This window comes from Microtus ochrogaster, linkage group LG5, assembly GCF_000317375.1.
Source record: "Microtus ochrogaster isolate Prairie Vole_2 linkage group LG5, MicOch1.0, whole genome shotgun sequence".
Lineage (NCBI taxonomy): Eukaryota > Metazoa > Chordata > Mammalia > Rodentia > Cricetidae > Microtus > Microtus ochrogaster.
This window is the reverse complement of record NC_022031.1, coordinates 36,980,014-36,991,939: the sequence shown is the minus strand read 5'-3', so window position 1 is coordinate 36,991,939 and position 11,926 is coordinate 36,980,014. Positions and strand designations below refer to the sequence as shown.

The window sequence follows — 11,926 nt, the reverse complement described above, 5'->3', positions numbered from 1 at the left end:
AGAGGAGAGGAGAGGAGAGGAGAGGAGAGGAGAGGAGAGAGTCACTTTTGAGCCACTCATGGTGGCAGCCCTTCCAGTGTTGAGGCAGGAAGATCAAAGCCAATAGTATTGGGGGTAGGGGTGGAGATTATTTTGGGTCAGAATTTTTCTGTGTTTGGTTTTGTTTTGCATAGTGATAGATCAAAGGTTGGCAAACTCTTTTTCTGTGAAAGATGAGGTAATGCACTAAGTATTTTCGGCTTTGTGGGCATCCAGCCTCTGTTACACCTCCCTAATTCTGCAGCTGTAGCCTGGAAGTCACCGTAGACAAGACACAAACACAAGCGCACTGCTGAGTTTTCATACATCAGCTACAGAAATGAGAGGTGGGACAGGTTCAGTGCAGGGGAACTCAGCTTCCCCAAGCTCTCCCGGAGATAACGGGCACAGAAACTGCAGCTTCCATGATAAAAACCTAAAGTGTGACATTTGCCTTTGGTGCCAGGAAGTCTGCAGTTATGAAGAGTCGTGAGGATGACCAAAGTTCAATGAGCAAAGTTTTACTAGTAGTGACCCACCCAACTCATGCATTGACGACATACCGTAACCAGATAGGATGCGGGCCTGACATGGGGATTTCTAAGTTCAATATTCCAAGTTCCAGCTGATTCCACTTAGCAACCCAACACTGGAGTCCAGCACCGAGATTGGGCTGTGGTCTATCCAAGGTTACTGCATATTGTATTTCTGCATTTCTGTTTCTGTTTGTTTTGTTTTGTTTGGGGCTATGTATTGCTCTAGGAGACTCCATTTTACAGGCAACTTTCTCCTCAACTTGAGGGGAGAGGTTGACTACGACCACTTGAGTGGGCCTAGAAACTGCCCCATCTGCTGGGTAAAAGCGATGGACGCCCAGCGCTGCAATGGCGTGGTCCTACCACAGCCTGTCACCTGACCTCTGGTGCTTATGTCAAGGACGGAGGACTCCCTGACTCAGCTCAGTCCCCCGCTGTTGAACATCTCCTGACCTGTCTGCTGGACCACCTGTTCCTCTGCCTGGACCTGGATCTGACCTGCCTTGTCCGGCTAGGCATTCAGTTCTGTTTAGCCTTTCTCCTCAAAGCTGAATTCTGCAGCTTCATTCTCAAACTGGCAGCTCCAGTAGCAGTGACTCCCAGCACTGGTCTGGTTCAGTATTTTATCAATACTACTACTGCTCAGCCCACTTCTGAAGCCTCTTGACCTCAGCGGCAGCCTCTTTTTACATATATGTATAGAACTATATAGGTATATTTGCTGTATGATATGAGAGTTAATTTTAATGACTAGGAAAAAAGAACTTACATTTGCTGTGGCCAGGCTACTAAGGGAGGTGGGTTTTATGACAAATTATTGTCACTGAAACTTCTAAATCTTGCAAATTTACCGCTATTCAGTAAATTCTGACATTGTGCAAAGACATAAATGTGTTCATCTATGTTTTTGGTTTTTTGCTTTTGTGACAACAGGAAGAAAAAAAACCTGCTGGTTTGGCAAAATTTAGAGAAACTAAAGAGGGTCCAGCCAGAACAGTCTCTAGAGGTAGAAAAAGAAGTATCTGGGACTGGAGAGACAGCTCAGAGTTTAAGAACACTGCCTGCTCTTCCAAAGGTCATGAGTTCAATTCCCAGCAATCACATGGTGGCTCACAACCATCTGTAATGAGATCTGGTGCCCTCTTCTGGTATGTAGGCATACATGAAGACAGAACACTGTATATATAATAAATAAATCTTTAAAATTAAAAAAAAAAAGTAACCTAAAACTTAGGACAGAGTAGCGTGTAGCAATAATCTCTAAGGATGCTGAGGCAGGAGGATCAAGAATTTATATACACAATTAACATAAAAAGTGGCCATGAGCCGGGCGATGGTGGCGCACGCCTTTAATCCCAGCACTTGGGAGGCAGAGGCAGGTGGATCTCTGTGAGTTCGAGACCAGCCTGGTCTACAGAGCTAGTTCCAGGACAGGCTCCAAAGCCACAGAGAAACCCTGTCTCGAAAAACCGAAAAAAAAAAAAAAAGTGGCCATGAATTTGAAAGAGAGTGGGTGGAGTGTATGGAGGGTTTAAAGGAGGAAATAAAGGGAGAAATGTAATAAAACTACAATCTTAAAACTAAAAAATTCTGTTTTGCACACATTATATTTTGTTGTGCATACATTATTATAAAGATGTATTAAGATATTTCTCTCTTTGTTTGCTAACGGTAGAGGCTGATATAGTTGATTTTCAGATATTGAATAAACCTTACATACCTTAACAAATCTCACAGGACATGGCCATCCCTAGCTATAGAGCTGGGCACTGTATAATCTTCATCAAGTTGCTGGATAAAAACATGGACTACCTCTTAGGAAAAAAAAAGAGTAGAGCCTCCAAGGATTAACTACTTTCTGAGCCAAGAGTTCAGCCATGAGCAGAAAGGGGAGAGGTAAGAGCTCACAGAGAAATAGATTCGCTGCCCCTGGAGCAGAGCCCGGGGAATTGTCCAAGAGAGCATGATTGGTTTTCAGGTTTACTAATGGCTGTTATGTGCTTCTAAATAACTCCTTCCTTAGTGGGAATTTCCACTGCGGTTTGCCTATTGTCTGTCTCCCCATTAGATATTGGAAGTGGGGGAAGATAAGTTACAGAAGAACTGCAATATGAATACAAATAATGCTGTGAGCTACTGGAGAGTAGTTTGATATGATTCCGCATTACCCCAAACCCTTTTGAAGAAATTAAGATTTTTTGAGACAGGGTTTCTCTGTGTGGCTTTGGTGCTGTCGTGGAACTTGCTCCGTAGACCAGGTTGGCCTTGAACTCACAAAGATCCACCAGCCTCTGCCTCCCGAGTGCTGGGATTAAAGGTGTGTGCCATGTGTATAATGTATTTTGGTCCTTTTCACTCCACATTGCCCTCTCTCATGTCCCTCCTACTCCCACTGAACCTCTTCCTCAGTTCCCTTCTGCTTTCCTACTTTCATGTCTTTGTTGTTTTGTGACTGCTAAGTTTGATTAGAATTGCTTCCGTGTGCGTGCGTGCGTGCGTGCGTGCGTGTGTGATTTCTTTCTTGGGGTATAGGCAACTTATTAGTGGCTACACTGATGAAGAAAATGATTAACCCACCCTTATCCCAAATCTTTAATATAACATGTTAGTATATATTATATATTTAACATATAACACTGTACATATAATATATGTAATATATACTTACATGTAAGGACATATAAAATCAAGGAATTGGCACTGGCAAACGACTGTCAGTTCACTGTGCACCCCAATACTACCCTCCGGCAGAGGAGCCACTGGAGTCACGTGCTCATTTAACGGCCATTCCTCTTTACTTTTCTTCAAATAGATTGGGCATAATTGCCCACTTTTCTTTTTGCTATCATGATAGTGACATTTTGGAAGGCTCTAAGAAATGGTTATTTTGTGAAAAAGCTAACCATTTGGAGTGCTCTGCTTCCCATAGACATTACTGGTATTTCGTGGAGCATTGCTCTGAAGTTCTGTGTCCTTCATCTGACTTCCATGTGCTTATTCGTGTGATTATGGACTCACGATCTCCATCCACTCTTCAACTGACCCCAAGCTTTTTCTGTCAGTGTTTAACTTCATGCTTACATTGTTCTGTACTTGGCTAACTGAATTAACCTCTGAATCCTTTTATAGATCTTCGATTTGATATGATTCATCTTTTTCAATCTTATCTTGTAATTTATCTGGCCTATCAAGGAGTTAGGCTTATCTTCTATAACACTTAGGCTGTTTAGGCTGTTTCTTTGGTTTTGATTTTTTTTGGTAGGGTAGGGTTTAAGGAACAAGAAACTAAGATTTGGTGGCTAGTGTGCTCATCAACTTGATAAATTTTTGCTTCCAGACAGTCATGCTTACTTAGAGATCCACCTGCCTCTGCCTTCCAAGTGCTGGGATTAAAGGGGTGCACGACCACTCCACAGCTATTATAGGTGTGGGACCTATACCTGGGTTATTTGGTGCTGAGGATGGAACGTAGGGCTTCAAGCATGCCAGGTAAGCACTCTATCTGTTGGGCTACACCCCAGCTCCCGTATCCATTGTCTGCCTTTCTTTCTTTTTTTTTTTTCTTTTTTTCCCAGATAGGGTCTCACTGAGCCCAGGCTAGTCAGGAATTCACTAGACAAGGATGACCTTAAACTCTGGATCCTCCTGCCCCCACTTCCTGAGTGCCATGACTATATTTAAATAGTACCACATACAATTTATAACGTAAATTTCCTGATGTCTCCATCAATTCCATTCTCTATAGCCTGAGTGGATGACAGGTACAACTCTGTGGTAGAGCCTTTGTGTAGCCTGTGTGTAGTTCTGGGTTCAAACCCCAGCAATGCAAAGTAATACCTCTGAGTGGAAAGTCATGAATTCATGTCACTTTCTCTCGTTCAAATAAAGCATCAGAAGATGAGTGTTTTGCTCTCTGCATTCACCTCTCTTTGGCGCCCAGCTGTGCTCTCCTTCTGCACAGACTTACGGAGCAGCTTCTTTCTAAAACCATCTGCATGGACTTAACCATGTCCTTTTCCCACTTGGGCTGATTTGGGTCACTCTACTTTGTAAAAGCTTTTGTGCCGTATGCTAGTCCTGGGAACCTCTAGATGCTGCCCCCTTTATTCTGCTTGGGCATTTGTACTATGTCCTTACCCAGCCCCATCCTCTTCCTCCTGCACGTGCCTGCCATCTGGACTACTGACCTTGCTGAACTCTTATTCCTGGCTTCTGGACTGACTTTCTCAGGAAGGGTGGAGCAGGAAGAGGAAGAAGGTGATTTATAATTTATATGTTCCTGTACTTAAGGGACTATACCGGGAACTGGTGTAGATGATGAAACTTTGCACTTGAATGAGCTTTTGGGGAGGACAGGACTTGGAACCACAGATACAAAGTACTATATATTTTATATGTGAGAAAAATCGAAGTAATTTGTAGCTACTGGAAAAGCTTGAAGATGCCTGCTAACTTCTTGCTCCTTCTACGACCATCAAGAAGTCTTTTTTTAAGCTCTCTTTGAACCTTGTTATCTTTTGTTGTTCATTTTTAGACAGAGTGCTCTGTAGTCCAGTCTAGATTACAACTTATTTATCTAAGGATGATCCTCCTGTCTCCACCTCCCAAATTATGAGGTTACAGGATTATGCCACCTTATCAGACTTTAAATTATTTAAAATTTTTGTTTGCAGACAGCAGAGTTTACTATGGAGCCCTGACTGACCTCAAACTCGAGATTCTCCTGTCTTCACCTTCTGAGTGATGCTTGGATTACAGGCCTGTACATCCATGTCTAGCTCTCAAGTTTATTTTAGCCAAAAGAACTCTCTCTCTCTCTCTCTCTGAGAAGTGATGCTTTGGCACCAACACGCTGGCTCAGCAGGCAAAAGTGCTTTCCATCCAAACCCAATAACCTGAGTTCAATCCTCAGATCCCACGGTAGAAGAAATGACTTCCGATGGTAACCTCACCCACTTGTGACATGTGGGAACACACACACACGTGAACAGAAGTGGTGTTTAAAGGCTGATTCTTACGAAATGCTCTTGCATTTGTGTGTCCTCCAGTTTGTGAGGGCACTAAGGCAGTTGTCAGCCTAAATCATTACCTGGAAAGGCCTTTGGGGAGAGGGTCAACTTGGGGAATGAAGGTCCCATTAACTTAGCCCAACTAGGCCTTCTGAGCTCCCAGCCTCCATGAGCACCCAATCACCAGGGCATACACAGGACCCTGGAGATACACTGTGTGAAGCTGTTTTGAAATTTCTAGCTGCCCTACTGCCTTGGTTATTATTACAGGAATCAGAACCGCCAGCCAACAGCCCATAGTGAAAAGCTGCTGCCGCCACACTGCCTGGGAGTTGTGTTATAGGCCTGTTAAGTGCCGGGCATTATTTTATGCCTTCTGATCTTCATACCCTTCTGATCTATGGAGGTGAAACAGAAGTGGAAACTGGCTGGTACAGAAAAGGTTTATTCCTTAGTGGGTTCTTCGTCTTCCCGATCCGTAGACAATTAGCAGACGGTGTTATTTTTCTTGGATTTCTGGCCCAGAAGATCCTGGGATAGATCTGTGGCCCTAATGCTCTTTTAATCCTGTTTCCTGGCTATTGTCTGGACCTAGACTTGTCTCCATTTTCCTCTGCTCCTTTTTCAGACAGGGAACTAATATGCCTCAACCCAGCTCAGTCCCAACCAGAATTTCCCCACTAGCATAGGATGGTGGAGTTAGCTTCACCTTGACCAACTGTCAGAAGAGAACTTGTGACTTTGCTCTTTAAAATAACTTAGCATGAGATGGCTCAGAGGTTAAGAGCATTGCCTGCTCTTCCAAAGGTCCTGAGTTCAATTCCCAGCAACCACATGGTGGCTCACAACCATCTGTAATGGTGCCCTCTTCTGGCCTGCAGGCATACACACAGAGAGAATATTGTATACATAATAAATAAATAAATATTTAAAAAAAATAAAATAACTTAGCAATAAAGGTCCCCTTTTCCTTTTCCCATACTAAGACAACCATTTCTAGAAGCCAGGTATGGTGGCTGACAAGTCTGGCACTTGGGAGATTGAGGTGAAAGAATTGCTGTGCGTCTTCTAGGCTAGCCTAGGTTTCATAGAGAGTTCTAGGCTAGCCTCGGCTATAGTGTGTGGTCTTCTGTCTTGAAAAAGGGAAGGAGGGAAGGAAAGAAGAAAGGAAGGAAGGAAGGAAGGAAGGAAGGAAGGAAGGAAAAAAGAAAAGTGCTCACAAGTATCCCTGGTCATAATAATTCAGTTCTACTTGTAGTGTCAGACTTGTGAGGCTGAGGCAGGAGGAAGCCAAATTTGAGACCACCCTGGGTTATTCAGAAATAAAACAAAGCAGAAGCAGACTGAGCTGATTTTGCAGAAGAGTAATTGGGAAGACCAAGAAGGTCTTCTCCATAAGGTAGGATTTGAGAAACCTGAATGAAATTTGAGGGAAGACTATCTCTAGTCCAGCGCAGAGCAGGAACAAAGGCCCTGAGATAGGAAGAGTAGGGAGGGGCGGAAACAGCTAACTACTTAGAAGGCAATTGTATAAAGCAGACCAAGATGATAATGGCTTAGACGGCTGCACATCTGCAGGTGGTAAACTTTGGCATTTGAAGGTAGCAGTGACAAATGTGCTGAGGGACTGGGAACAACATTTGGGAGCAAAGGATAGCTTTCGGGTTTTGGTCTTGGGGAACAGTGCAAACAATGGTGCCTCTTTCTGAGGGAGAAGAGGATGAAAGTGGACTGTAGGGTGTAGGGGTCAGGTTGTTGTGGGCAGGATTTGTTCAGGTGAGATGACACAGGAAGGTGAAGGTTAAGGAAGAGGTGTGGGCTAGACAGAAATTGTTGGTGTCATCGACCTACAGTTAATAGAATCACACCTGAGTAGTAAGTGTAGTCATAAAAAAGCCTCAGGGACCACAGCCTCAGGACCCCACCAACAAATGGAGATGAGGAGGAGCAGTCAAAAAAAGAGGCCAGAGGAGCCACCAGAAAGCCAACAGAGGACACGCACATTTTATATGATTGCAACCAAATGTCAAACTGCTCAGCCTGTTTTCTCATCTACGAAACTGAGACAGTTAACAATCCCTATTCCAGGGCATACACTGGTTAACAATACACCCTTCAAGCCCAGGAGTAGCTAGAATTAGTTAACATTTCCCATCTTAAGGGTTCTCACCACAGGGCGAGGTCGCATGCTTGTGGGCATGGGACCTGCACACAAGCCTGTGTGCAGAACAGTCCGTTTTACATCCTACACTGTTGCACCTAGAACCAAGTTGGGTTGGCCCCTGAGGTTTCCCCATCCCGACAAACACCAAAGCGGGATTAGAGCAACTTGGTCCTTTCCTCCTTGTAGGACTCCCAGTAAGCCACCCCTTCTTGCTAGACCCCCTCACAGGCCGGACGACCCAGCTAGGCTAAGACGATCTTTGGAACACCCCAGAGAATCGGTCCGCTGGCCTCGTGGGGCGTCGAAGCCGGTTTCCTAGACGACCTTTCTCCGCTCCAGTTTCTCACTATCCTCAAGGGCTACCAGCCAGTCCTTTAGGCTTCACGCTGCTGTCCCAAGCCCACACTCGAGTCTTTGGGTACGCCAGGAAGTGGTGGGACCGCCCGAGAGCAGTTCGTTTAGCGAGGAAGCGTGGTTCGAAGACACTTAAGTCCCACGGTGAACGCTCGAAAGAAAAGCCGAGCGCCGCTGGGCGTGGGATGCCGGTTCAAGCCCTGGATGCAGTCGGGCTGGCGGAGCGCCACGTTTAGTCCCCTGGGGCTGCTGCTCCCTGCGTTCCACCCTCCCGAGGGCCCGCCCCTCAAGCCCCGCCCTCCCGTAGCGGCCAGCATCCCCGGCTGCAGGTCCCGCCCCTTCGGCTCTCCCCCCCCCCCAGCCTCATCCTTCAAGCCCCGCCCTTCTCAGAAGGCCCCCGTTGCGGCCCCGCCCCTCCGGCCCCGCCCCCTCAGGTTCCGCTCTCCTCGCCTTCCGAAAACCCGGTTGAGGCCCCGCCCCCTACCGAGGCCCCGCCCCGTGCCCATCCGCGCCTGTGGCTCCCTGAGTCCCGCGGCCCGGGGTATCGGCTTTCTGCCGCGGGCGGCCGGCGCTGCCCTCCCTGCCACCCCCTCCCCGCCCCTCCCTCAATCGCTGTGGTCCGGTAGCTCCTGGCGGGCGGCCTGCGGGCGGGCCGCCCTCTCTTCCTTAGCCCACCCCCTCTTAAAGCCGCGGCGGGAAGATGAGGTTTCGGGAGCCGCTCCTGGGCGGCAACACCGCGATGCCCGGCTCGTCCCTGCAGCGGGCCTGCCGCCTGCTCGTGGCCGTCTGCGCGCTGCACCTCGGCGTCACCCTCGTCTATTACCTCTCGGGCCGCGACCTGAGCCGCCTGCCTCAGCTAGTGGGAGTCTCCTCTCCATTTAAGGGAGGCACGAACGGCACCGCCGCCAGCAAGCAGCCCCTGGGAGAGCTCCGGACTCGGGGCGCACGGCCGCCGCCTCCTCTAGGAGTCTCCTCGAAGCCTCGCCCGGGTCCCTCCAGCCCTGGAGCGGCTTTTGACCCCGGCCCGAAGAGCAACTTGACTTCGGTCCCAGTGCCCCCTACCACTGCACTGTTGTCGCTACCCGCTTGCCCTGAGGAGTCCCCGCTGCTCGGTAAGAACAAGGATCGGAGGTCAGGGACTCCTAGGATTTCCTCAGTAGGGTCACGGGGACGTCACCCTATGATCTCTTTCAGACTGCTAGTCTCAGGGTTTTGATCAGAGTACTTAATCCCCCTAGACCAACTTCGGGGCTGACCCTGGAGAGGTTGGCTGGTTGTGTCAGAGGCTGGGGCCCTGTTGGGAAGTTCTCAGGCTCTTCTGGCTCCAGCACCAGAAAAGGCCCTGGAAACACCCTTGTTCTTGCCCAAGGTTCTGGAAATTTTGGAGTTGGGGTCGGTTTAAAGTAGCCTGTAGACTGAAAGGCCGCTTACTGCCTTGCCTACCTGTAGCAACACCGGTAGCAACTTCTTCGGTTTGAGGACAGGACCGACTGAGGAAACCACCTCCTATCCCACCATCCTCCACTCTGCCTTTGAACAAATGGCTTAGCTTTCTCTTTAAGGGTCGCTTTCTGGTTAATGGAGATAATAGACCGCTTCTGGTTTTAGGGAGTTGTTTTGAAGGAGTAAATGAAACACTGTAACTAGTAGTTTAAATAATGAGGATGAACTTTTAGAAAGTTGCTACAGTTGTGGATTTCTTCCTATTGGTAGGTCCTGGACCTAGGGGTCTCCCGTCTCCCACTCCCAAGTTCCTTCTCCTGAAGGTTCCTCTGAACCAAAGTGAGCCTGACTTTCTCCAGGGTCAGCGTGCCTGTGTACTCAGGGGACTGGAGGCCTAAAATGAGCCAGATCGCTCCGGAGCGCTGGGGGCTGCACTTTTCTGGCACTGCTGTCTCGGTGATCTGAACCCTGACCCTTCCTTCACCAGGCAGGCAGTGGGTAGATGGGCTTACTTTCTAGTACTAAGGAGGCTGGCCCAGGGTAGACCTCTGTGTGGCCTGTAGACCACAGGTTGCTGCTGTCGTTACCAGCCAGGTGGCTGCTCTTTTCTAATTCAGGTTTGAGAGAATGTTGTTCAGAGGAGCCCCACCTCCCCACCAGCAGGCAGGCAGCCTGCCAAGAGCCCTGTCACGTTCCCGGAGAGCCCTGGCAGAACAGGCCTTCCTATAGTCTCTTGCTCAATTTCTCCAATAATTACTTCAATATTTTCATATCAAGTTTGGGAGGAACCTCTTGGAATTGGCCAAACACGAGCAGGAAATTGAATTCCTTTGGACTGGGTTGTTAATCTGGGAAACAGGAGTAGTTGTCTGGAGGGTGAAGGAGAATATTAGTCCTATTGGTAAATGCCAACTTCAAACATTGTAGTGTTCCTTCCTGGGGTGTTAGATAAGCTTGCCTGTGCTTACCTCACAGGGTTGTTGTAGGACTAATTGAGATTGTGTGCATAGTAAGCACAAGATAGCAAGTAATCAATAGTAGAGTTTGAGGCTGGGAGGCATTGTTTCCATAGACCCCGTAGAGATGTCACTGAAGAACACAGAGGAGGAGAGCAGGTCCCCAGATTACAGAGCGTCTGGGCCTTTTGCTTTTGTTTTTGGTTGTTGCCTGGGCATTATGCAGATAAAAAGACAAATTAGTTAGTAAAAAGTACTCCAGGGTCAGGCACACACCTCAGTCAGTGGAGTCCTTGCCTAGCATGCAGAGAGCATTGGGTGTGATCCCAGCACCACGTAAAACTGAGCTCTGTGAACATGCCTGGACCCTTAGCACTTAAGAGGTGGAGACAGCAGGATCAGAAGTTCAAGGTCATCTTCTGTGTTGTAAGTTGGAGGCTAGCCTGGGATACATCAGACCCTGTTCGTTTAAAATAAAAATCAGGTGCCCATGTTTATAGTTGTTTGGAGTATAGGGTCTTCCTGCTGAAATATGAGAGACAGTTGTGGCTATAGTTCTGCTGGGTTTGGCTTGGTAAATGTGGTGTTGCTAAATTAATTCTAAAACAGACAACTCAAAAGGACCTTTTAGAGAGACAACATTTTAGACTGCAGAGCCAGAGGCCAGGACCTGACTCTCTTCATGTGACTTGCATGGGACTGATGTTTAGGCTGCTGCAGAGGCCACAATCCCAGAGGTTTTTAATTAACTTATTTTTTAACTGTGCTCTTAGATTTGAATGTTTAGGTGCAACTTTTGGGGGGCAGGCAGTTTCCTGGCCAGGAGGAATCTTAAGAAAGCTTTCAATCTGCCAGGGACTGCGTGCGTGCGTGCGTGCGTGCGTGCGTGCGTGTGTGTGTGTGTGTGTGTGTGTGTGTGTCGGGGCGGATAATCAGGCCCATCTGTTCGGCTGGGCAGGTGTCAGTTGAAGCCCTTGGCCGTGGTTTTGAGGTTGGTGGGAGGAAGCATCCCTGGGGGTTAGCACTGTGGCCCTTTCACTACTTACAGTTCCTTTCCCCGAGTTCTCTACTTTCTGGTGTCCAGCGGTCTGAGCCAGACGCTTGGATCTTTTTCAGTTGATAGCTGGTGACTTTGAGGTGGTAAGGGACCAGACCAGGCTGCTGTTAGGTTGCTGTTAGATCTGGCTTCGGTTCACCAGGACACTTGAATGGACTTTAGATAGGCTGAGGTTAGAATCGTGCTTCTGCAATAGGTCTGACTGGGGGCAGGCTGCACTGTTTGGGGTACTAGTGACAGCGGGAGGACTCCTCTGTCCTGTGGGGCTAGTATGAGTCCCTGGCTGTCTGTTCCATCCTCCCCAGCCCCAGTGCAGGCTAGAGGGGCTGGCTGACCTTTCCTGAGAAGTTCTCCAACTTGCCCAGAGAATTCTAGTTAGTGCAGCCTTT

The 11,926-nt window shown here is 47.9% G+C and overlaps 1 protein-coding gene across 1 annotated transcript in view; it reads left to right on the top strand.

Annotated features, from left to right (window-relative positions):
- The first annotated feature begins 8,617 nt into the window (after positions 1 to 8,617).
- Positions 8,618 to 11,926, top strand: part of B4galt1 (beta-1,4-galactosyltransferase 1) — a 47,790-nt gene continuing 44,481 nt past the window's right edge. The window contains exon 1 of the mRNA XM_005361995.3: positions 8,618 to 9,193. Within this exon, the coding sequence (XP_005362052.1) occupies positions 8,782 to 9,193 (412 nt within the window). The 5' untranslated portion in view covers positions 8,618 to 8,781. The remainder of the gene's footprint in view (positions 9,194 to 11,926) is intronic.